Genomic DNA, 27,650 nt, shown 5'->3' with positions numbered 1-27,650 from the left:
TAGTCAACCACGGAACAACAATCATTCATTCGTTCATTCATTCATTTGTGAAAAACCATGATAGAGTGAGGGGGTGATGTTCGAACCACGAGATGGCGACGAACGACTGTAAATAAACTGCTTACTCAAACATTTTCTTGTCTCACTCTCATTTCTTCTTTTGGCATTTTGAAGCTCTACTTAGAACCTCCTTAGAATCCAACAGTGCAAGAAGTAAAATCTTACACATTATGTTTGCCCTTTTTTAATTGACTGACCATACGGTGAGAAGGCACAATGGCACATATTTGCCTCATGTCATTTATTAGTCACCAGTACCTTAGATGCCCACTCCCTTAGCAACTGTGGAAATATACCTCTAGCATTAGTAGTCTCTAGCCCTTTAAGAAATGAAAACAGTGCGTGGTCAAAGTGTGTCCTTCACGTCATCATATGCTTTGAGCATTAGATTGTTGTTTTTCTCTGTGAAGCAGTGCGTGTGAGGAATCTTACCTTTGCAAGATGCCATTCTCCTGCGGTATGACTCCATTGATGGCTGCCTGTGATGACAAATGTAGAGGAATTATAAACACTACTGATTCCTGTCACCGTTGTACAACATCTAATCTTCTAACAGTGAAAATAGAAAATACTATATTGACCTGTATGTATCCCTCAATACCATTTTTTAACACCCGTTATTGTCAAACTCTGGAGACAACGATATTTTTTTTTAGATGCTCGAGCGTTGTTTGATGACTCTGCTTCGTTGATCACCATCATCCTAAAATTAGCATCATAACTTGTCCTCTCTTTTGCTAACTTGCCCAACCCTTGAAACACTTTTTTCCATTGGGTCGCTGTGTGGCGGCTGCATCTCTCCAGGTCACTGCTGTGTGTGTGTGTGTGTGTGAGTGCAAGTGTGCGTCCAAGAGTGACAGGAATGAGGCAGCTTGGGGAGAAAAACTAGGCAGCTTGGGGAGAAGTCTTTTGGTGCCACCTGCTGGTTTTTATCTATAGCTCTCTTAAACCACAAACCTAAGACCACACATCTATTTCAAACTCTTGTTGGTGGGGGTGGCAATACTTATGAGTCAATCCAGTAATAACAAATTTTCTTATTTTATTCTTAGTCTTATATTTTCTTATATATTTTGAAATATCTTTATTAAAAAGAGAAAAAACAGTCAAGTCTAAAGAGTCATGTTTAAACCATACAATAGAACAGGATGAAAGTGGAACATATGTACAGTATTTAAAATAAATAACCAAAAATAACTGAATTCTTTCTGAATAAATAATAAAATACAGTTTTCAATGCAGTCTACTGTGACTAAACCTGCAACTCAAGTCACAACACACTAAATATTTTGTTAATTGGTTGCTGCTTGTTGTTCAGTGGAGAATAAACTGTTTATACCACTTATCCTGGACTCCAGTCTCGTTCTGAATCATATCTCCACATTGGGTGATCCTCAATGTGAGTAATATGTCGGGCGACAACGGCGTGGCCATACCGGCACCGCTCAATACTAACGAGGTAGCTAACGCAGGTGCTATCTATGCCTGACTTTTGGCAACACAGCACACACCTGTGGTTTCAACACATCAAAGCCCAGTTCCGACTGCAAGGAATAACACAGGACGTGGAATCTCTCATATCGCAGAAACGGTATGACAAACAATAGCAGTGGTTTTGAAACCATGACTTTTTCATACTGTGGTATTTGGGCTGGGCGATATATATAGATATTAGGGATGTACATCTTTTAGCCTGGAAAAGTAAAGAATCCCATCCTCAAAATGTCATACCAATGGTAATGGTTCAACATTACAGACTGAGCATAGTGAGCACACTCTAGCAACATTTCACAATTAAGTTACCATACCCGCCTGTGTTGGTCTGGCTGGTCCTACGTTCCCCATTAATGGGTGAACAATCACCCAATCTTGAAATTAATTTAAATTCCAAATGTCGCCGTCCAAACGCCGGCTAGCTAGCTAGCATACTCGCCTCTGTTGGTTGGTCAAGTTCTGCATCCTTCTTGAAATTAATCCAGAGATTAATTAAGGTTTTAGAATGGCCTTCCCAAAGTCCTGACTTAAACCCCATTGAGAGCATGTGGACAATGCTGAAGAAACAAGTCCATGTTAGAAAGCCAACAAATTTAACTGAAGTGCACCAATTCTGTCAAGAGGAGTGGTCAAAGATTCAACCAGAAGCTTGCCAGAAGCTTGTAGATGGCTACCAAAAGTGCCTAATTCAAGTGAAAATGGCCAAGGGACATGTAAGCAAATATTTGCATTGCTGTATGTATATTTTTGACCCAGTAGATTTGATTCCATTTTCAGTTGACCCATAATAAATTAATAAAAAAACAAAACTTCATGAATGTTTTTTGTGACAAGGAAATATCTGTTCTAATCACTCTATCATCAAAAAATTAAGAGTTTTAAAAATAACTGGAAACTCAAGAGAGCCATGACATTATGTTCTTTACAAGTGTACGTAAACTTCTGACCACGACTGTATAAGACTAATTCCATTAACACACCAGCCATACACTAATTAAAATCTGGGATGTGTCGCCACAGCGTGTATTAAACCCCTCTCTTGCTCCTGCAGCATAAGACACAGAAATGATATGCAGCCATGTACAGACGGCTATTTAGAGAATTTTAAGAACAATGTGTAGACCTGTTCTATGTGAAAGGTATTGTAGTGTCCCGACAGAGACACTCAGAGACGCTATTAGTCCAAAAAATACATATGTAATCAAATGTTATGTGTTCTTGGCCGATATTAAGCATTTTCAAGCCCAAAAATGTTTTAATTGAACTAAAATACAAATACAGTTTAAGGCAATACAGTACAAGACGTTGATGAACTGTACAGTCCACACTGTAGGCGTCACTAGTAAGCCCAGACCAGACTTGCTTGCCAACAACAGGCTTGTATTATTTTATAATTATTTATCTCACAACCGGTACAATAATAATAAAAATAATCATCATCATCATAATAACAACACGGGCTACTGTTCTGACCCTACTCCAGCTAAAACTCAACTCTGAATTCCCGATGTCACTTCCTGTCCACAAGCCCGGAGGACATTTATTGAAACACACACAAGAACGAGTCTTATTTGTCTTAAATGGTTCTCTGATTATATCTACTATATTGGGTAATATGAGTGTAAAGGTGACTATAGGTGTGTTATTTCATGCCTACAGGGATCTAATAATGGTAAAAAAAATCATTTATAAATAGGTTTTCTATGCTCTAATTACAAAAAAAAACCAGTTTATTAATACTGAATCCTACTTCGCAGAAAGTCAATCATCGCGGTCAGATCTGGACCCAATTCACCGCGATAAATGACGGATTACCATATCCTTAACTTTCTTCTGTTCTGATCTATTGCTACAGGGTTTCCGCTACATGTAAGGGATTGTGGCGGGGCGCCACGGCTCAGTAAAAGCGGCCACTCCTTGGAAATGAGTTGGGGAGTTTTTAACGTGAAAACAATGTTAACTAATACAGTGCATTATGGCGATCGCGAAGGTAGTGTGGGTCGCGTGTCACCGGCATACTGTCACTTCATAGATGTCATATGACATCAGTCAGCTGACATTAAGCCCCTTCCTGATTTCCTCTCATGCCACGGCAGCGGCATAAAACAGTGGAGAACAAGCAGCCACACACGGATAATGCAACTTTCATCTTTATTATTACGATTACGGATAAAGTAACTCAGCGTTAAGATGCCTACATCTATTTTAAAAAGTTATCCGTTCACTTGTAGTGGCTATTTATGTAGAAAAAAAGTCAACTGTTTCATGGCTGTGCTTCGCCTCATGAACACTATTCCACAATGAACTGGAAAATGTTCCCATTGCTGAAAACTTTTTAATGTGTTCCCTTGACTACGGCTGCATGGTCTTTTGCAGAATCCTTGTAATTTCTCATATACAGTATCTGTAATGTTGTTATAGCAAATGCTAACTAGACGTAATACATGATGAACGCCACGTAGCTATTTTCATTGACATATTACTCAGTTTATGTACACGACTAATGAGGAATTATGTGTTATCTTTATTACCAAATTGATTTGAATTGTGAATTACTGAATGATATCAACTATTTTTGATGGCCTGTAAACTTTGAAACTGTGAATGTGAAATACTAATCATAAGTATTTTGTATAGTAGTTGCAAAGTTTACCACTATTTTATATATGCTATGTTTTACAGTAAGTGGTAGATCATCTTGATGAGCACCCCTGATATACATTTACAACGTACACAAATACTCATATTTTTAAATAAAATAAATAAATATATATATTCTCTATGTTTATAGTAGGAGGAACCTCTTTGGGACCAAGTAGCCCACAGGCTGAACAAGTGTGAGCACCCCTGTGCTATATCGATACATGTATAGCCTATTATTTACATATTGACCATAATTAATTTAAAATACAATATCTATCAAATATCATAGAAAACATTTCACTACACTTTATTTTGAAAAACATGCACTGTAATCACCTGTCTGCCCTGTCGGCACTTGCCAGATAATTGGAAGAAAAGGCCAAGAGAAAGGCATTTAAAGTTAATCAATGCATTTGTTGTTCAAGCTTGTGAAAACGACCCTAATGTTGACATTATTACCGACAGTAAATTTAAATATTTTTAAAAAAATCTTGACACAACAACGCAGTCCACCATGCAGCCCACCATCATAGCATCAAAAAATCCTAGGGGAAACCCTGTGCTACATAAATAATGTAATGTAACTTGACATTCTTGGAGGGGCTGGGGATGGCATTGGGTGGGGCGTCAAATGTCAATGTAACGGTCAGGGAAACACTGCAATGTGAACCTGTCCTGCAGTAGACAAAGCTTGCTGAAAAACATGACAGCTAAACAGATTTAACTCGCTTATATGAGCCTTTGTTTGAAGAAACAATTGACTGGATGTGTCCCGAACACTGACAGTACTCAAAAAAAAAAAAAGAAAAAAAGGGCAAAACAAAGGTAGTTGGGTGTTTGTTGCGATATGCTGTATGTCACCATATCAAGTCTTATAAAGGCTACTGAACTCGGTCGTCAAGACAACCATCCAGAGACTTGTTTGAGTGCGTGTCCATATGTTTGCTGTACTCGATTTTCAAAGTTTCTGCAATTGTAGAAGCATATGTATTTATGCAAGCAAATGTAGCGTTGTACAACCTTGAGTGGTCAACTTCAGAGCATGCACTGTACTTTGAAAGGACTGTAGGGGAACCTGGTATTGAACGGACAACTTTTCTGTTACCAAATGACCACCTCTAATGCATTTTGTGTGTCTAAGTGTTTTTGGAAAGAAAAACAAATTAACCAGCTGTTTGTATTACTGCTTTGTCATGTGAACAGGTGACAGAACAGGAGACATGAAGCTTGGCTTGGCTTGGCTACAACATCTGCTCTGAAAAAAAAAAAAAACAAAGTCTTGTGTAAAGTGGAAATCATCACATTCACAGGTGCAGTGAGAGTAGACTTGACTTTGTGGTGTCACTAGTCTGCCCCGCTTTCAACTTGTGCCAGCATCCAGATAAATATAAACTCTGAGCTCAGACTTCTTTGTAATTACCTTCACTAAAGAGGTCATGGTTTTGATTGAGTGGGTGTTACCACCCCACATACACATTTCAACCTGTTACTGTACATTTCTTTGTACAGTATGTCACAAAAGTGACTACACTGTCATATCTTCTCAAGGGTCAATGCTATAGAAATTAACCTTGGATATACATATATTACAGTACTCAAAGAGTACAGCTTGTATTGTACAGATTTACAATATGCACGGAAAATGACTAAACACACTACTATTGTTGTCGAAATAACACAAGTGAGTACCAAAAATTTTTTGTGTGATGGTCTGGGACTGCATGAATGCTGCTGGCACTGAGGTTCACTGAGGAAAACATGAATTCCAACATTACTACTATGGCATTCTGAATCTGAGAGCATGACCCCTCCCTTGGGAAGCTGAGCTAGATGGCAGTTTCCCAACCTGATAAGATGACAAGTGCCTTCCTGAGGAAGCTGAAGGTGAGGGTGATGGAATGGCCAAGTTTGTTTCCAGATTCCACACCAAATTTAGCACCTGCTGGGCATCCTCAAGCAATTTGGACATGCTCAAGTGAGGTGTACTCACTTGTGCTGCCAGCCATTCATAAAGTGGCCAATCAGGGCAAACACGCAGCAATGTCCAAACACTCAAACGCAAACAAACAGTGTTCCCTACGGGAATGCAATCTATTTGTGGCAGTGGTGGGTTAGGGGGTGATGTAATGACGTAAATCGTATAATTTGCATAATTGGCCATGACAATTTTGAATGTACAGTAATCCCTTGTTTACTGCAGTTAATTGGTTCTAGACCTGACTGTCATTAATGAATTTCCATGAAATAACACTCATAAAGTCACCTTTACACTCGTATTACCCAATATAGTAGACCTAATAACAGGAAATAAGACATATTAGCCAGAAATAAGACATAACAGTTTTCTGGACAACATACTTCCTGTGGTGGCTATTGTCTCATCAATGGAACATTACTGACACCTAGTGACCAGTGTAGAATACTACATATTACGTCTGTGAATGTGTCTTCTGAATGCCTTGTCTGTATTTTCGTTCATTTAGCTATTTTTATGATTAACAATGCTTAATTTAGGCCAAGAATAGGTAAAATTTGGTTAAATATGCATATCTTCAAAATAATAATAGGCCATAGTCAACCACAAAACAGCGCTAATTAATTCATTTATTTTGAAAAACTGATAGAGCAAAGTTGCAAAATCCGAACCGCTGTGTGTTGAGGACTGTAATTGAAGGAGTCTAAATACTGTAAGTTAATTAATATTTGGATAAAAGTGTTTATTCTGACAAAAAGGTGCTATTTACCCTCATTTCCAGTGTATAAGACACACGTGTTTAAGCCGCACCCACTAAATTTAGAAAGAAATACAATTTGTACATACAAACCAGACTCTAAGCTGCACATCTCCACGTCATAAAATGGCATATTGTGGTGCGCACGAGTCCGTGAGGACAAGGCAGCTCTTTATTTGACAGGAGCCAATCATGAGCATTGCAGCGACCAATGAAATGCTTTGCTGGGAGGAAATGCATGATGGGAAGCCGAAAGAAGAAGAAAGTTAGTTGCCTTTTAAAGACACACACTAAAAAGGTAAATTTTTCTTTGTCTTGGTTAAACACTTTGTCTCATTGCTGTATAATACTGTCAAATATCATGACATGGTCATGTATGGCTCCCATGGAAGCCTGGTATAGTGCCATTTTGTTCCGTGAACTTGCAGCAGTTCTCTCATGCAGTTGTTTGGGGAGACTGAGTTTCTATTACTTGTTGCTATTAATTTCTTCCTCCTCACCTGGACAGCTGCTTTATCATCCAAAAGCATATAATAAGCTCAAGGGGTTGTTCTGTGTGTCAAAACAGTAAAGCCTACCAATAGATTTTGAACTTACCACTAAATCCCAGTTATTAAGCTCTAACAGGGTGATTGCCTCTGCAATGTTGTCAATTCCAGTGCAAAGCTGTAAACACAAAAAAACAGGACAATGACTTTATAAGTATGACAGTGCATGTGTTAAAATTTGTTGCTGTTGCTCTGTCGGTCACCACTCTACAACTCACTACTCTGGAAGAAAAGTCTTTATTGTTTCAAAGTGGCCTTAGAAGATATGATTAGAAGATTAGCAGATAGAACAAAACAATGAAAACATGACTCCATGGTTTGTTTACTAGCCGACAAAAGCCGGTATCAACAATGATAAAGGTGCTATTTTCCTCCTATCAGCCTGATGATTATTAAATAAATACATACATTGCCAAAAACATTAGCACCCCTATGCTTCTTTCAAATACTGCACCACTTCTCCCAGAAGATTGTAGCAATTCCAAATGCTTCGGTATTCACGTTTATTTCTTTTATTTGCATTGGAACAACACAAAAAAGGCTGAGAAAAAAAAGCCAAATCTGATCATTACACACAGAACTGAAAAAGACTGGGCAAAATTATTGGCACTCATCTTAATATTTGGTAGCACACCTTTTGGAAGAAATAACTGAAATCAATCGCTTCCTGTAACCATCAACAAGTTTCTTACACATCTTTTGCTAACTGCCCTAGGTCTCTCAGATTTGAAGAGTTCCCCTTCCCAACTGCTGTTTTGAGGTCTCTTCACAGGTGTTCTACGAGATTTTGATCTGGCCACTTCAAAACTCTCCAATGCTATGTCTTAAGCCATTTTTGGGTGCTTTTTCAAGTGTGCTTTGGTCAATTTCCTGCTGTAAGACCCATGACCTCTCACGGAGACCCAGCTTTCTCACACGGAGCCCTACATTGTGCCCTAAAATTCTTTGATAGTCTTCACATCCATGATGCCCTGCACACAGTCAAGGCATTCGGTACCAGAAGCAGCAAAGCAAGCCCAAAACATCATTTGATGGCCTCATTTAGTTTTCGGTAAACAGTACAGTGATGCACTTTGCGCTTTGGTTAAAATAATACTAATAAAAATATTGATTTTATCCATATGGGGACTAACATTTTTTTCACTTTGTTCAAAGGCTAAAAATAATTTTTTATATATGCATTTAAAGACAAAGCTAATCCATGCAGTACTCAGGTATTTACCATTAGGTATTGAGTAAGGCATTAACTGAATTAAGCTACAACAGCATCACAGGTGTTATGTGTGTTGAAGTAGCGCCTGAAAGGTAAAGTCTTTTGTCGTTCATAATGTCTCCAAACATATGGGCTTGTCAACAAACCATTGTATTATCTTCATCTGAATTAATAACTTTTGTTCTTCTCAAGCTCATCCTGAGCGTCTCTTGAGCAGCGGTACAAGCTACGAATCCCCCAGGCTGGTGGGCGGTAGTAAGTCATCTTGATTTTTAATGATTAACTTTTAAATGCTTAAAATTGGAAAATAATACCAGGGCCCGATTAATCATACACAAGGGCCGCCAGTTGCTGATATGTTTGGTCTACAATGACTGATTTAAAGTTAAATGTGGAAAATTACAACATGTTAAGACATTATCATCACAAACTCTACAACAAAATTTGAAGACCATGTCAGCGCTGTGGACGTTACTCAAAGTGAAGTTTGACTTCATTTGATTCTTTGTGCTATGACAAATTAGTTTTACTTCAAAGCGCATTACTTCACACTGTGTTACACGGTAAGATCGTCATGTGTGTGGAGTGGAGAAATGTAATCCGTTATGAAGAGCTCTTCTTTTAAACCACTAAATGTCGTTAAAACTAGCAAATACAAATTTCACAATAAACTCGACTGGTGAAGTGTTTATGTGAGCACATTTGCTCGACTGTTGTTGACAAGCGAGACAGCTCCATGCTAATAACAGCCATCCGTTAGCAAGCTGTCAGTTTGTTAGCTCACTATGCTAGCAACAGAAAGCAAAACTGAGTCTAGGTCTGCTGTCTATAAAGCCACTTGGCTCCAATGTTGACATACTGACAACAACAAACTCTTGCAAGCAACCATTAAGTTACACACGGGAGACACACCTGAAAATCCGCCAGAATCATCTCTCTGTCCATGTTGCTGTCGCCGCTGTCGGAGGCCATGGCAATGACTGGCTAAAAGCAACGCTGCTTCTACGGGCTCTCGTCGCTTGCTCGTTTCACAAGAGGATACTAAAGAGGAATGGAATGCTTCACATAGACGTGACAACCCTTTGGAGGCTTGCGAACGGAAGATATTTACGTTTATTTGGGATTTAGCTGCTTCAGGCAGTCATTCTACAAAGTAGCGTTACTGTTTGACGCTTTACGGCAGCTGACGTAAAGTAATGACAAATGCTGCAAAATAGCACTTGTATAGTGTAGTGTAGTTTGAATAACATTTTAAAATAAAAATAGAATATTATAGTAATATACAATAAAATAATAAACAATAGTCATCATAGGCATCATAAAGTATTGTTTTATTATTACAATAATACATTTTATTCAGACATAATTGTTGTAAATGAACATGTCACATTTTCTACAGTATAAAACGGTAAAAATGCAACAAATAGACAGTTAAATGTATTGTAAAATAAGTTAATAATATATTAAATAACAATAATAATAAAATAATAATAATATTGTTTAGGAATTATCTCTTACTATTTTAATGAAAACATGACTAGTATTGTTGAAAAGGAATATTTCTGATTTACAGTACTAAAGTATGAATAAATATAGAAATATATAATATAAAAAATGACATAACAATAATAATAATAATAATAATAATTAAAGCTGCAAGCAGTGATGAACGGGTCGTCACACTCCCACACAACACGGGGTTCACGCAAGTCGGCGGGCATGCAGGGACGCAGGACTCAATGCCAGTATCCCTAGTTTGAAGGAAAGGGGCATCTCGAGCAGAATGTTCATATGCATACTAATTAGCCAATAGGGTGCACTAATTGAGTCTATGCATACACACACTACTGACTGGAGGACAACCGAATCCACCATAAACAAATTTGGAGACAATCCGACCTTGTTATGACCGTTATAAATGGTCTTTCACTTGTACCACTTGTACGCACTGTTAACATATTTACCGACTGATGACACAGCATCAGGGGGCCGCACAGTGGTCTAGCGGCTAGCATGTTGGCCACAGTGACACTCAGGAGATCAGGAAGACCTGGGTTCGAATCTCCGTTTCTGTGTGGAGTTTGTATGTTCTCCCCGTGCATGCGTGGGTTCCAAAAACATGCATGTTAGGTTAATTGGAGACTCTAAATTGTCCATAGGTATGAATGTGAGTGTGAATGGTTGTTTGTCGATATGTGCCCTGTGGGATAGAATACAGCATACCCCCGCGACCCTAATGAGGAGAAGCGGTACAGAAAATGGATAGATGGACATGGCATCATGGGGTTCAGTATCTTGCCCAAGGACACTTGGGCAATCACAGGAGGACGGAGGATGAGAGACGAACGCTCTACCACATGAGCGATGCCCACCTAAACCTCCATCAGTAGTGGATGACACTGGGGTCAATGCATACATTGTGACTTTAGCGACCATATAAAATGGATCAGAGCATCTGGAAGGTAGTTATGACGGTAGAATTTCCCAAGGTGTCAAGGTGGTTATGCAGTCCTGTCCTATGCCCCAACATATCATTTCGAGATGATCGGACAGTTTAGGAGGTAGTTATGACAGTTATCATTTTCAAATGAGAGGGGCGACATTAGTGTCAAGGTGGCCATGTCCTGTCCTATGCCCCAACACCCCACAACAATTTTTGAGACAGTTGGACCATGGCGAAAGTAGTTACAATAGTTAGACATTTCCTCCAGTTGGTGGCGCCATTGGAGTCGATATCAACATGCAGCCAGATCAGACCCTGACCCTTAACTCTCATATCAGTGGTGGAGGAGATCGGAGCATCTGCAGTGAAGTAAAGACAGTTTGATGGTTAACAGCGAGGACCATCATTTGGGTTCATTTGGTCAAGAGGAAGAGTTCGTCAAAGTATGACCCCTGGTTTTCGCACAAAAATGGCCGACTTCCTATTTGTTTTCGAACATGGGTTCTAGCTACTTTTTTGTGCGTCCTTTCATGATAGCCAGCTCCACCCAGTTTTGTGAAGATCAGGAAGACGAGTGGCAGGAGCTAATTGAAAGGGGGCACTAGTAAGTGAGTTTTTGCAATTTGTGTTTGGGACCCCTAAAATATCAAAAATTTCACCAGATCTGACACAAACTTTGGTGAGTTTTCATGCACGTTAAGGCCGTGAAAAATGCAAGGAAAGTCATAGATTAATAATAATAAAGAGCAGTTTCAAGTGGGTCTTTGCACCACTATCGCTTGGTGCTTGGACTCTAATGCTACTGCATATATGTAATTTTCATAAAAACCTTAACAACATATAACAATTCTAATAATGATAATAAAAACTATATACAAAAAAATCCCCATTTACAATGCCAAAACTTAATGATGAACTCCCACAGTCCAAAAACATGGTGTGAATGGTTGTTTGTCTATATGTGTCCTGCGATTCACTGGCGTCCAGTCCAGGGTGTACCCTGCCTCTCACCCAAAGTCAGCATAACCCCGCGACCGTAGTGAGGATAACCGGCATAGAAAATGGATGGATGGAAAACTTAATGACAGTGTCCTTGTCACAAGAGGCGGCACAACTGTAGTTTTGGACCCGAAAGCAGACAGACACAGTGTGGAATAAGAAAATTAGCAAAGCTTACTCGAACAAAAGGAGCATGATACATGTGAATTCAAACAAAAGGTGAACAAAAGGTGCCTGCAACAAAAGGTTGCAAAAAATCACAGCACATGCTGAGTACGAAGCCACAAAAATACCAAGTACAACTTAAGAACTAGACAGCTAACTGGTTAGGCAGGTCAGGGCAGGTCATGGCAAAGAATAAGATTATGGTACAAATGGCACAGCATGAAAGACAGTCCAGCATTAGAGTGCGGCAAACTGCGTGCGGATAAAGGCCTGATTAGCAATAGGCCTCAGATGTAAAGCAGGTGAGTGGCAGGTGGCTCACCCAGGAGCTACCAAAAAAGGCACTGCAAGCAGCAAGACAAACAAGCAGGAACATGACGATTCTAGTTCCATTATAGGCTTAAGGCAAGGACAGAGCAGACATTTTATTTAGAAAAATGAAATCATATGCACTGAGTCTGTTCTGGCCAGGGCATTGTTCTTTGATGGTGATTGTTGGGTGAACAGCATTACTGTGCAGGCTTGTAACAGGCTTCACAAGATGATCAGAAAGTGTTTGTCTGCAATGGGTGGGAGAGTGGTCTCAGTGGGGGAGTTGGTGGAGATCTAAGAAAAGGTGTCTGATGCAGGCCATCTTCTGCAGACACCGTGTGCATGAGAATTTTGCAGCTCAGAGAAGCAGCCGCAATAACAGGCTCATCTGTCTTCGCTGCAGAACAGAGAGGTTCAGGAGACCCTTCATTCCTGCTGCTAAAAGACTAACGGCTCCAGCTGAGTTTTTAATAACACTAGTATGACTGACACTGAGGTACGTTACTGACTTTTTGGTGTATATTGTTTGTGAGCAATCTATCTGTCTAAGTTTCCTGGTTTTTTGATTTTTTTATGTTTTATTTGCCCATTGTATCTTTCAATCAATACGTTTTTATCTTGACGGTAGCTATACTCCAATGCCTTTGAAAAAGTCAGTACTGCACGTGACCGCTAGAGAGAAGCAGACTGCAAGAAAAGCGAAGACACTTGTTCCTCGCCCCTCGACAGAAAATTAAAGACGAAAAAAAAGGAGTGTCTTGGTTGGTGAAAAGGATGTGACAAGTACAAACCGCCTCAAACAAGCGGACATTTTATGACGCTCGTCACAAGGCATGGCGCTGTGTTTCTTTTAGAGGAAGCTCCCGCCTCCTTCTCCTTAAACATATCATCCAATCATGACAATTCTTTTATGGGAGGTAAATGGGGAAAAAAAACGTTCGCCCTGCCTAACTGTTGGGTCGACAGAGACATAATCCAACATTATCGTAGCCTAAAAAGGACCTCATTTGTGATTTTAGATGACATTGTTTGGGCATTAGTATTAGGCACGACGTGAGCTTGATTTATTATCTCATCTTTGTGTGAGATGTTTGCACCGCAAACCTCTGTCTTTTTGCAGCAGCAGCGGCTTTTTTGAAAACGAGCGGGAAATGACCGTAAGTGGCGTCACTTTATTCAACTACATCATCGCAGCCATTTACTTTTTTATAGTCCTTTTTTTCCAGATGTATTTTTTTGCAATCATTCAATTTTTATGTCTCACTTTTTATTCCCTGGTTTGACTTGACCTGTTATCATGGCTATTCATAGCGATCAAGAGTAATCTTAAGTGTGCATATTTAAACAGGCACAAGTAGCATCAGCAGCCTATATGTTGTCATATAGGCCACATGAACACAAATAGCTGTTAATGTGTTGCTCACCGGCTGAATATTCCTAATGTTATTATACTGTACTGAAGTGTACTTACAGCTGTAATTGTTTAATGTAGCTGCTCACGTTTTTGTTTATAGGGGCAATGTAACAAAATATACAGTAACAAAAACACAATAATGTGCTGCTAATCCACTGAACATACCTTCTAATGTTATTATGATACCAAACCAGTACGTCTATTATAATGACCAAACCATTAAACATGACGTGACGCATTTATTGATCCTTACTGATAGGCCAGTTAGGTTGTGCAGCCATTGTCCATCTACCTATCATTATCCACTACTTTTGCAGAAAACAGCCATGATAGGTCAAATATATAATGTAGGGGCGGAGTTCTGCTTTTCCAATGTTGGCCATTTTATTCTTTCAAAGTGCACACAGCTCAATCTTAGTCCTCCTGTCTGCTGCCTGTTTTTTATTTATCTATTTAAAGAATGGCTGACATTTTTCCACCAGCCGATAGCCTCTGCAATGCCTCTGCTCGAGGAAATTTACCTGAGGTTTTGCTCTTGCTGCAAAATGGATCTGCTGTTAATGGAAGGAATACTTTCAAAAGAACTGCATTACAGGTTAGTAGTAAATCTTCAAATAAATCTTATAACAGCACATTGCCATTTCCTTTGTATCATTTAAACTACACATACATGTATACTGTGCATATATTTAAGGCTATTTAAGGCTTAACTTGATCTGTACAATACGTTTTAACATGATTGATAATACATTTTTTTCATATGTGAGTGCAATACATTAAAGACAATCGAGCTAGGGTGTAAATAAAATACAAATAAGATAAGAAAAGGGAGATAAGGAAGCAAGATGGTTGTGTTGGGTGAGGAAATGGTGGCCTTGCACAATAAAGGCCTCTCACGCCCTCTCCCTGCTTGGATAGACAGATAGATATTCAAAATACAACAAAGATCTATTATTATTACGGCTGCAACTACCGATTATTTTCTTAGTCGATTAATCTGAAGCTTGTTTTGATTATGTGAGTATCGGTTAGGCCCGAGACGGACCAAATCAGTATGAACCAAACACAGTTAGTGGTTTGGTCCACAACATATCAGAAAAGAGGCAAAAATGTGGATCACAGTTTTCCAAAGTCAAAGTTGATGTGTGTGAATAGCTTGTTTTAAAACACAAAGATAATAGGTCTGCTTTCATAGGTGACTAAGGGAAGTAAAAAAATACATTTGAGAAGCTGAAATCAGAGGATATTTACATTTTTAAAAAATGTCAACAAATAGTTGTAATTAATTGGATAATGGATTAATCATCAATTCATCAATTAATTGTTGCAACTGTAATTATCACAGATATGATATTACATATGTAAGGGATATTTTGGGGTTTTTTTAACACTTTTTTTGCCATTTGGTCTTTTTAATTTAATGTTTTTAAAAGTTTTTTCCTGATATTTTATTATGCTCACTGGCTCCGTCATTTTAGACCTACTGATTTATTATGTATTGTATTGTCTCACCCCTTCATAGGTGGTCAAGTTGGGCAGCACTGCGGTCGTCGAAGCCCTCCTGTCGGCCGGAGCTGACCCCAACCTCCGCGACCCGGTCCTCGGCCTCACTGTCACCCACGACGCCGCGCGCGAAGGCTTCCTGGACACTGTGCTGGTGTTGCTGGCCCACGGAGCGGACGTCAACCTCGCGGACGAGCGTGGGAACCTCCCGCTGCACCTAGCCGCGAAGGGGGGCCACGGAGAACTGGTCCGGGTCCTCACGGCGGTCACCTCGGAGCCCATGAAGGTGAACCGTGACGGTCATACAGCCGCACAGTTGGCGCTCCTTCACGGGTGATCCACCTCTACCTGCGGTCAGGTGTGTGGCTTTTCTGTGATTGACATGTTCAAATTAACCATTAACACAAAATGAACACTACATTATACTCCACAATTGCACAAACAGTAATTACCGTTAATTACCGTTCATTTTTATCAAGCGAAGAAGATTCCACTATGCACTAAAGCTACATTGTCGTTCGGCTTAAAAAAGTGGGAGTGTCGTTAATTACGTTAATGACGTTTATATAATTTAGCCACCGTTTATCATTTTATTTCTTCTTCATAAATATTTCAGTCCGTTTAATACAGACTTATTAAATCAGCAAAAAGGTAAGTTACAATGTCATTTTTTCCATAACACCCAGAATTCCTGGCTGCGCTATTATTATTATACAGTATTTTATTCATATGTACTGTATGTGTATATTATGTATATTATGAACAAACAGGACCTGTCCTTCACAATACATTTCAGGAGACTAGCTAGCTAGCTAAGTAGCAACCAGTATCTAACCGTGACAAACAGCACCTTTAAATTGAAGTATAGGCCAGATATAGCTTAGATAGCATGTTTGTATACTCATCAACACAAGCCAAAGTCAATTATATATGCAATATTTATGTTAGATGCACTCAAAAAGTATTCAACCCCATAGCGAATTCAATTTATTTGAAAACACTACACAATTGTAATAGATTGCCAATTAAAATAGAAAAGTGAACTATATGCAATATTAGATGTGTTGAGCTATTTAGATTGATTGCAAAATACTGAAAATGAACATAATTTATAATACGGGTTGAACCATTTTGAATGCAAGCGTATATATGAAAACCCAGTAGAAAATATGAGTAATCACAGGAGGAAATTGACACAATATCATAGTGTATTACTAAGAAGTGATTGTGTGGTTTAGACTCGAGAATTTTCAGTATACAATGGTGTAATATGGTTACGATGATGTGATGAAAACAGAGGAAGGTTAAGAGGAAGAAGTTACCGTGAAGTATACGCTCTAATTTCAAATAGAAAGTCCATCTGTTTAGTGAGCGTTTCAGTGCCATCGTGGTCTGGTCGGTGAATTGTCGGTTTTGTTAAAGGGATTGTAAGCAGATGGCTCAAAATTACGTTTTTTGTCAACCAAAAAAATATAAGAACAACACTACCGGCTAGCATATGTTAGCAATATATTTTTGATTCAAAAATCATATAGTACCCCAAAAATGTCTATTTAGTTTGGTCACTCCAGGCTGTCTAGTATTCGCGTAGATTTCCGTAGCACATCCACACACACAAAGGACTCTCTATAGGCGATCAACAATTTGCAGTCATGCTTTTGTTAACATAGCATAGCCTATACTGCGATTGGCTGGCGACCAATCTAGGGTGTACCCCGCCTCTCGCCCGAAGTCAGCAGGGATAGGCTCCAGCATACTCTTGCGACCCTAATTAGGATAAGAGGCATAGAAAAAGATGGATGGAGGATAGGCTATGCATTCAATAGATAGCTAATGTTAGGTTAGGTTAGGTAGTACTTTATTAATCCTAAATATATAAAATATAAGATAATATATATAAATACAAATATACTGTACAATACATACTTGTTTTTGTTTTTGACTTTGCTTTCTTTTGTTGTTTATGAGGAGTATGAGGCCCACATTGAAGAAATAATAATCTGAGATTTGGAGAAAAAGTTGTACATTTCCAAGAAAAAAGTGGTAATATTATGAGAATGAACTTGTAAATTTATGAGAAAATAATTTGTAATATTACGAGAACGAAGTCGTAAAGTTACAAGAAAAAAAGTCGTAACATTACGAGAATAAAGTCGTACATTTACGAGAAAAAAAAGTTGTAATATTATGAGAACAAAGTCATAAATTTACAAGAAAAAAATCGTAATTTACGAGAATAAAGTCGTAAATTTACGAGGAAAAAAGTTGTAATATTACGAGAACAGTCATAAATTAACAAGAAAAAAATCATAATTTACGAGAATAAAGGCGTAAATTTACGAGGAAAAAAAGTTGTAATATTACGAGAACAGTCATAAATTTACAAGAAAAAAATCGTAATTTACGAGAATAAAGTCGTAAATTTACGAGGAAAAAAATCGTAATTTACGAGAATAAAGTCGTACATTTACGAGAATAAAGTCATAATATTACGTGTCATCGTATCATACTTGTCAGATACTGTCGCTCTTCAGGAAGGAAGGAAACTTTCCTCTTGCTTCAGGCAAGCTTTTATTTACAGTATAACGTGGCAGCAAAACAGAGCAATCGAGCACAAACAGATTAGCATGTGGCTTCCTTACCCCGCCACCTCCACATGCCCAAGGCCAAAGGTCACATAAGTCTCCCCTTTTCCTACCTGTCTCAGGCAATGCCTGTCACATAAAGTTCATAGTTTTTCTTGTAAATTTACTGTATGACTTTATTCTCGTAAATTCGCAACTTTGTACTTGAAATCTAACATTATTTTAACACTCCGTCGTAACAGGCACTGCCAGAGACAGCTATGAAAAGGGGGGACTTATGTGACCTTTGGCCTTGGGCAAAGCTAATATGATGACTTTTTTTCTCGTAATTGTACGACTTTTTTTATTTTCTTGCAAATTTACGAGAACAAAAAAAACTCGTCAATTTACGACTATTCTCGTAAATTGACGACTTTTTTTGTAAATGTACAACTTCTTTACGTAGATGTATGACTTAATTCTCGGAAATTTACAACATTATTGTCATATTTTTATGACTTCATACTCGAAATCTCACATTTTAATACTCCGTCGTAACGGGCATTGCCTGAGACAGCTATGAAAAGGGGGAACTTATGTGACCCTGGCCTTGGGCATGTGCAGGGGGCAGGTAAGAAAGTGAGAAGGGCTAGACATGCTAATCTGTTTGTGCTCGATTGCTCTGTTTTGCTGCCACGTTATACTGTAAATAAAAGCTTGCCACAATTGCACAAACAGTAATTACCGTTAATTACTGTTCATTTTTACCAAACGAAGATTCCCCCGTGGCACTAAAGTTACATTGTCGTTCAGCTTAAAAAAGTGGGAGTGTCGTTAATGACGTTTATATAATTTAGCCACCGTTTATCATTTTATTACTTCTTCATAAACATTTCAGTCCGTTTAATACAGACTTATTAAATCAGCATAAAGGTAAGTTACAATGTCTTTTTTTTTTCATAACACCCAGAATTCCTGGCTGCGCTATCATTATTATACAGTATTTTATTCATATGTACTGTATGTGTATATTATGTATATTATGAACAAACAGGACCTGTCTTTTACAATACATTTCAGGAGACTAGCTAGCTAGCTAAGTAGCAACCAGTATCTAACCGTGACAAACAGCACCTTTAAATTGAAGTATAGGCCAGATATAGCTTAGATAGCATGTTTGTATACTCATCAACACAAGCCAAAGTCAATTATATACGCAATATTTATGTTAGATGCACTCAAAAAGTATTCAACCCCATAGCGAATTCAATTTATTTTAAAACACTACACAATTGTAATAGATTGCCAATTAAAATAGAAAAGTGAACTATATGCAATATTAGATGTGTTGAGCTATTTAGATTGATTGCAAAATACTGAAAATGAACATAATTTATAATACGGGTTGAATCATTTTGAATGCAAGCGTATATATGAAAACCCAGTAGAAAATATGAGTAATCACAGGAGGAAATTGACACAATATCATAGTGTATTACTAAGAAGTGATTGTGTGGTTTAGACTCGAGAATTTTCAGTATACAATGGTGTAATATGGTTACGATGATGTGATGAAAACAGAGGAAGGTTAAGAGGAAGAAGTTACCGTGAAGTATACGCTCTAATTTCAAATAGAAAGTCCATCTGTTTAGTGAGCGTTTCAGTGCCATGGTGGTCTGGTCGGTGAATTGTCGGTTTTGTTAAAGGGATTGTAAGCAGATGGCTCAAAATTACGTTTTTTGTCAACCAAAAAAATATAAGAACAACACTACCGGCTAGCATATGTTACCAATATATTTTTGATTCAAAAATCATATAGTACCCCAAAAATGTCTATTTAGTTTGGTCACTCCAGGCTGTCTAGTATTCGCGTAGATTTCCGTAGCACGTCCACACACACAAAGGACTCTCTATAGGCGATCAACAATTTGCAGTCATGCTTTTGTTAACATAGCATAGCCTATACTGCGATTGGCTGGCGACCAATCTAGGGTGTACCCCGCCTCTCGCCCGAAGTCAGCAGGGATAGGCTCCAGCATACTCTTGCGACCCTAATTAGGATAAGAGGCATAGAAAAAGATGGATGGAGGGTAGGCTATGCATTCAATAGATAGCTAACGTTAGGTTAGGTTAGGTAGTACTTTATTAATCCTAAATATATAAAATATAAGATAATATATATAAATACAAATATACTGTACAATACATACTTGTTTTTGTTTTTGACTTTGCTTTCTTCTGTTGTTTATGAGGAGTATGAGGCCCACATTGAAGAAATAATAATCTGAGATTTGGAGAAAAAGTTGTAAATTTCCAAGAAAAAAGTGGTAATATTATGAGAATGAACTTGTAAATTTATGAGAAAATAATTTGTAATATTACGAGAACGAAGTCGTAAATTTACAAGAAAAAACGTCGTAACATTACGAGAATAAAGTCGTACATTTACGAGAAAAAAAAGTTGTAATATTATGAGAACAAAGTCATAAATTTACAAGAAAAAAATCGTAATTTACGAGAATAAAGTCGTAAATTTACGAGGAAAAAAGTTGTAATATTACGAGAACAGTCATAAATTAACAAGAAAAAAATCGTAATTTACGAGAATAAAGTCGTACATTTACGAGAATAAAGTCATAATATTACGTGTCATCGTATCATACTTGTCAGATACTGTCGCTCTTCAGGAAGGAAGGAAACTTTCCTCTTGCTTCAGGCAAGCTTTTATTTACAGTATAACGTGGCAGCAAAACAGAGCAATCGAGCACAAACAGATTAGCATGTGGCTTCCTTACCCCGCCAACTCCACATGCCCAAGGCCAAAGGTCACATAAGTCCCCCCTTTTCCTAGCTGTCTCAGGCAATGCCTGTCACATAAAGTTCAGAGTTTTTTCTTGTAAATTTACTGTATGACTTTATTCTTGTAAATTCGCCACTTTGTACTTGAAATCTAACATTATTTTAACACTCCGTCGTAACAGGCACTGCCAGAGACAGCTATGAAAAGGGGGGACTTATGTGACCTTTGGCCTTGGGCAAAGCTAATATGATTTTTTCTCGTAATTATATAACTTTTTTTATTTTCTTGCAAATTTACGAGAACAAAAAAAAAGTCGTCACTTTATGTAAAATTCTCGTAAATTTACGACTTCATACTCGAAGTCTCACATTTTAATACTCAGGGACAGCTATGAAAAGGGGGAACTTATGTGACCCTGGCCTTGGGCATGTGCAGGGGGCGGGGTAAGGAAGGCGGAAGTGAGAAGGGCTAGACATGCTAATTTGTGTTCAACTGCTCTGTTTTGCAGCTGTCAAGCTATAAATAAAAGCTTGCCTGAAGCAAGAGGAAAATTATAGCTATGCTCTATTTTCCCTCTGACACGTATGACACGTAATATTACATCTTTATTCTCGCAAATTTATGACTTTATTCCCGTAAATTAAGTTTTTTTTTCTTGTAAATTTACAACTTTATTCTCGCAAATTTACGACTTTTTTCCCGCATAAATGTACGACTTTATTCTCGTAATATCACGACTTTTTTCTCGTAATCGTGCAACATTTTTTCTCGTAAGTTTACGACTTTATTCTCAAAGTCTCCGATTTGTTAGTTTTTTCAAAGTGGCCCTAATACTCCGCCGCAGTTCTTGATGTGGGTGTTTTGAGTCTGACCTTGTCCTTCTTCCTCACTCCGTTTGAAACCCTTTCTTAAGTTTAGAAGAAATAAATTCGAGGCTGACTGGTTAGCTCGCTAGCTAGTGGCCGTTGAGAGTCCCTGTAGCATAATAGTTGTGCAATCCGGTGTAAACAATGAATAATGGTAGTTAAATGATGACTGTATTGGTGTTATTTCATGTCTATTGGAATGCAGCCTGTGTGTGCGTGTCTGGATCAGAGAGTGGGGATTCCCCCGAAAAAGACGCTTCATTGCTGGTTGTATGTATTTTTGCACTTTGGAAACTGGTTTATCATGTTTGTTAAAACGTTCCCCTTGATTTTGGTATTAAATTAATATGCAGACTTATATCATAGCGAGTGCTTTCCTGACTACACGTCACAAACACAAGATCAAGAACTGCTTGCTGACTCCCTCAACTTTAACTCGGATCGGCGAGAGGTACAGATTCCTTGAAATAAACTTGCTACAAGTGCTGATAGCTGCTAGCTAACTGCTGAAGTTCAAACCGGTTGCAACCACAAAGCGAAATGCGGGCCCTGGAAATACGGATTCAAAATGAAAAATAGGGTCAGTCTGGCTGTCCGATGAGGAGGACAACGCCTCGAATGAAAAAATTGTTTCAGAATTTGAAAACATTCTCTAGAGCAAAAATGACACACCTAGAACAAGGAGATGAATGAGATACAAGAGCGAACTCCAGCACAAGCAGAGTGAGAATTTAGGTGTCTGCAATCACAAACAAAACAAGATTTTAAGTGTCTGTAATCACGGATTCATGACGTACAAACACAGAATGACATCATCTGCGATATGCTCATGGGGACCCGTGATGAAGTTACATTAGAGAAATAGAGAAAATAGAGCACTGAGCAAGGATACCAAGGCACTAAGAGAGGAAACTTAGGAGTTGGAAGATCAAAATGTTGCCTTGTGCGCTGCTCTTAAGGAGGTTAAAAACCCTATGGAAGAAAATAGACAATTATGCAATGATATCAGGGTTCTGCAGGATGATATCAAGGCATCATTGGAAGACAATGCTGCCTTGCACACTGCTCTTAAGGAGGCTATAAGCCCTATGGAAGAAAATAGAGCATTATGTAAGGATGTCAGGGTTCTGCAGGATGATATCAAGGCATTATTGGAAGATAATGCTGCCTTGTTCGTTGCTCTTAAGGAGGTTAAAAACCTTATAAAAGAAAATAGAGCATTATGCAATGATATCAACATTCTACAGGATGATATCAAGGCACTATTGGAGGATAATGTTGCCTTGTGCACCACCCTTGAAGAAGAGAAAAAAACTAAGGAAAATATCAGTGAGCAAATGAAAAATATAATTAATGAGATGGCTCAGAATGAACGAATGAACGAAATTGCAGATACAAGCGGCTGAAATGAGTTTCCTCTGTAGGGGGACTGGACTCACCCTAAGAGATAGGATGAGGAGCTCGGTCATACGGGGGGAGGGGGGGCTCAGGGTAGAGCCGCTGCTCCTTCACATTGAGAGGAGCCAGTTGAGGTGGCCCTGGCATCTAGACCAGATGGCTCCCACACACCTCCCTGGTGAGGTGTCCTGGGCATGCCCAGCTGGGAGAAGGCCCCGGGGCAGACCTAGGACACATGCTGGAGGGAATATGTCTCACAGTTACTGTAATGTGTGTCATTATGGAAACAATGACCGTTTTGCGTGACATTACCACACCGAAACCGAAACTGAGCTATTTCTTTTCAACTCTCATATCCTTCTGCGACACTTGCGCTTGATTTCTGTTTGTTTTGTGGTTGTTTTTTTAAACTTTAGCAGCTTTTAACATGATATAATGTGATTAAAGAAACATTTAAATCTTGCTGTTTTGACCACTCCTTTAGTTCACATGACAACAGCGTTTTTTAAATCAGGTCTCTTAAGTGGAGAGCATTAAGAGTCATTCATGAAAGGCAGAGCACAGGGCCCCAACTCGAGCCTAGACCTACTCTAAATGCAGTTAAAAACATGAACATGTGTACATACACACTCTTTCAGCATGCAGGTTACAAGGCAATATGATCTACCTCTTACTATAAGACATATAGCATCTATATTAAATCCGACCCTGTACGTAAGCCTAAATCCCAATCATTAGTATTTCACATTCAGTTTCAAAGTTTACATGAATTCAAAGTACTTGATAACATTTAATAATTCACAATTAAGTTCAGTGTGGCAATAAAGATAACAACACATACATAATTCCTCAATAGTTGCGTACATCACCTGAGTGCTGGTAATACTGTATGTCAGTCAAAACCCGTAGTGTGCATTAGGAAGCACAGTTCATGTATTATGTCCAGTTAGCATTTGCTATCACGCATTACCGATACACAAGAAATGAAAATGATGATGCAAAAGACAATGCAGCCAAAGTCAAGGCAACGTATTCAAAAGGTTTCAGTAATGGACACATTTTCCAATTAATCAAATCAGGAGGGTATTGTCAGCTGACTGATGTCATGTGGCATCTACAAAGCAACGTTTATGCAAAACTACCTTGGATCGACTTAATGGGCACCCCAGGGTCTACCCAAAAAACCTGAATGCTGGCATTAAAGCAAAATGCGCTTCAACATTGAATTAATTTTAGGTTTTGTATCTTATTCATCTTATTTTACACGTATTTTTTAAATATGTTTTTTACTCTTTCCCCTTTTCTCAGTGCTGTGATACGGGATATTATTGACATTATTCTTTTAAAAACATTTCAAAAACATTCATGATGGGCTCTTTTCGGTATTTGAACAGAAATGAGCTCACTTTCTATCTACCCACTATACAAGGTAAGACCAAAGTGTTGTTCATACCTTGGCTCAATTTTGAATGAAAGTGAATTTTCTTTGGTGAATGGGTATCAAATGGCTGGAAATGACACAAATACGTGGTAAAAGGCTGGCTTTAAATGCGTGTATTGGAATATAAAAATATTATACAGTGCCACAAAAATATTCACCCTCAAATATCTTTTGACGACAATTGTCCCCACTGTAAATGACATTGGCACTTGCACAGTTTCAGAGCAGCCACATTTCTTTATTCTTGGAATTAGGAGTACTTAGTAGCGTGAGCACACGCGTTAACCTAGAGGTGTCCAAAGTGCAGCCTGGGGGCCATTTGTGGCCACCGGCACATTCTGAACATATGACTAAAACAAAAAAAAAAAAGCAAAAATTGATAAATCAGCAGGAATTTTACAAGAATAAAGTCCAAATATTAATAGAATACGTAACAAGAAAAAGTCGTAATTTCCTGATATTTAATATTATCGGGAAAAATTTAAATATGAAAAAAAAAAGTTATTTTTGTTGAAGTCATAATATTATGAAAAACAAAACAAATAATGTTGTCATTTTTGGAAACTTAGGTTGCAGAAAAAGTTACGTTATGAGAATAAAGTCAAAATATGGGAATAAAGACATAATTATGAGATGAAAATTTACAAGAAGAAAGTTGAAACAGTTGGATAATTTAAAAAAAACAGCAATAATGAAAACATCTGCTGTATTTTTACGAGCATAACATCAAAATATTAACAGAAACAAATTGTATTGTAACAAGTAAAAAGTCTACATTTTAAGCAAATAAACTCACAATATTATGAGGAAAAATAATATCATTTTAGTGGCACAGAGTTGAAATATTTAAAAAAAGAAATACAAACAAAAAGAATAAAGTTACTTTTTGAGAATTAGGTCCTGGAAAAAGTAATAACATGAGAATAATGTTACCAAAAGAAGAAATATGGAAAATTAAAAAATAAAAACAGCAAAAAAGGGGGGAAAAAGGAGCAACGTCCGTACTGATGATGGGCTTTTATCACAAAGCTGAGATGCATTTTTTGTCTTGAAATATATCTAACTTCTTTGCATATCTACATTGCTTTCCAAAATACCCACGAGGCCTTTGCATCCTTTCATTTGTCAATATGTGGCCCTCCCTGGAAAAGGTTTGGACACCCCTGCTGCATGCATATTTAATACACAAGAACCACTGAATTTTGAGATGACTTTCAACTGTTTTACTAATGTTTCCAATCAATCGGTTGCATAATAATATCGTTATCGTAAACGTTGGCTTCTTCAGTCTACATGCATGGCCGCACGTGACAATGATTTGGAATTGTTGCAGTTCTTCTTGGCGCCATGGAGGACTTTAGGCCCCGTGTATAAAACGGCAATTTACGAGCATTAATGGCTACGTCTCAACACACTTTTTCAAACTAATGTCTTTTAAATGCATTTCGGTTCCATACGCCGATATACGAGCGAGGAAACACTTGTCAAGCCATGTTTGATTTTTAATGTTCACGTAATTGCAACGCACGAACACGACACGATAGAATACTGCATTTATTATGTACATTTCGAAGGTCGTTGCGCAACGTAAAGCACGTACGGAATATCCGTCTTTTAAACTGCTGTCGAAGAGGTATTAAAGTAACATTGGCTTTATTAATGTGGTGGTATAGATTACTCTGCATCACACTAACAGCCGCTGTTCATATTTTGGCGCTAATGTAGTTAAATAAGGCTCTCGGTGGGGTTTTAAATTACGGCAAGGCGCAAAACGTATTGTCAATACGGTAAGGCTGAAAAGTATGGTTAAACGAATACATCTTACGTCTCGCCATCGTGTCTAATTGTTCGTTGATCCCGTTTATTCTGGTATTTAGATTTGGCTTTTGCAGAAAGAGAATCAATAAAAACAAATCCAGTTAAAAAAGAAACCGTTAAAGCAACCTTGTATTGGTCGTGCTTATTCATTTCCATTTAATTTCCCGTGTCTCTCACACTTATAATACTGTCAATGCATTAGTATTAATTGAGCAACTATATCATGTGTAAATGTTATTTTTTTGAATGCTTCATGTAAACTTACATGAACCATTCACAGAATAACAATCTTAAAACGCCTTACTTAGACCCACGTGATGATCATATGGGGTGGTGTAATGATGCTTGCTGTAAGCACTTTAAACACAACACTCTCCGTGCGGTGCCTTTGCTGAATAAGGACCTCCAGATATTCACTTAAAGAAGATTAAAAGAAGAAAGCTACTGGCGAGTCATGAAAATATGTTCAAGGCCTAAAGGAAAACGAGTGGGCGGAGTTAGCCTTATATGGGCTTCCTATGCTGCACGCAGCTCAAGACGGGATTGGCTGAATGAGAGTGGACTCATTGTCCTGGATGGAGTGAAAGTGTTCATACTTCAACATGTCCACTGCAGTTCTTTGTAATTGTAGTTTTCTTTCCCCCCAAAAGAATACACGTGCAGCAATTCTCAATTCATCATTTCACTGACCTTTCCCTTCATTGACCTCTGGCTTTTTCCTCTTGATAGAAGACTCTGATGAAGACATCATGTGGATCATCGCAACCCCATCTTTTTGCTTGTTTCTGCTCTGCTGCTAACACATGTATCTTCAGCTGAAAACATGTCCCATAAAGGGATGGGGAATTTAAATGTATTGGAAGGAAACCTTTTTATCATTTTTATCTTTAGGTATTAAATTACTATTCTGTTCCATTTGCATGTCACAAAATTCCATAAAAATAAAAAGGCACTGTTTTTGGACAAAAAGTTCATGTTTTAGTTGTTTTTTGTTTTTCCAATAGATCTTCCCGATCTCAGGACTGTGTGGCCAACTTGCTAACCACTAGGCCACCGTGCGGCCCCCTGCCTCATGATGCAAACTTAAAAAATGAATCATGATAATATACAATAAATATGAATAATTTAGTCCATTCAACTGCATTATACATACATTTTCTGTATGATTCCAATTTTTTTTAACCTTTTTGTAGGAAAAATTTCTGAATTTGCACATTTCCTCATCAAATACAGGGCA

The 27,650-nt window shown here is 38.1% G+C and overlaps 2 protein-coding genes across 2 annotated transcripts in view; one reads left to right on the top strand and one right to left on the bottom strand.

Annotated features, from left to right (window-relative positions):
• faf1 (Fas (TNFRSF6) associated factor 1) overlaps nucleotides 1–9,865 on the bottom strand; it is a 96,373-nt gene extending 86,508 nt beyond the window's left edge. Inside the window, exons 1-3 of the mRNA XM_054789366.1 lie at nucleotides 9,603–9,865; nucleotides 7,527–7,595; nucleotides 493–539 (exon numbers count right to left, since the gene is read on the bottom strand). Of these exons, the coding sequence (XP_054645341.1) occupies nucleotides 493–539; nucleotides 7,527–7,595; nucleotides 9,603–9,662 (176 nt within the window). The 5' untranslated portion in view covers nucleotides 9,663–9,865. The remainder of the gene's footprint in view (nucleotides 1–492; nucleotides 540–7,526; nucleotides 7,596–9,602) is intronic.
• A 3,709-nt stretch (nucleotides 9,866–13,574) lies between these two features.
• On the top strand, nucleotides 13,575–27,362 carry cdkn2c (cyclin-dependent kinase inhibitor 2C (p18, inhibits CDK4)). Its single transcript, XM_054790084.1, has 4 exons — nucleotides 13,575–13,766; nucleotides 14,483–14,618; nucleotides 15,546–15,884; nucleotides 27,143–27,362. The coding sequence occupies exons 2-3, from the start codon at nucleotides 14,484–14,486 to the stop codon at nucleotides 15,861–15,863; spliced, it is 453 nt and encodes a 150-aa protein (XP_054646059.1). The 5' UTR covers nucleotides 13,575–13,766; nucleotide 14,483; the 3' UTR covers nucleotides 15,864–15,884; nucleotides 27,143–27,362.
• Nucleotides 27,363–27,650: the final 288 nt, after the last annotated feature.

Source organism: Dunckerocampus dactyliophorus, chromosome 10, assembly GCF_027744805.1.
Source record: "Dunckerocampus dactyliophorus isolate RoL2022-P2 chromosome 10, RoL_Ddac_1.1, whole genome shotgun sequence".
NCBI lineage: Eukaryota > Metazoa > Chordata > Actinopteri > Syngnathiformes > Syngnathidae > Dunckerocampus > Dunckerocampus dactyliophorus.
The sequence above is the reverse complement of the archived record's forward strand: the minus strand, read 5'-3'. Positions and strand labels throughout refer to the sequence as shown.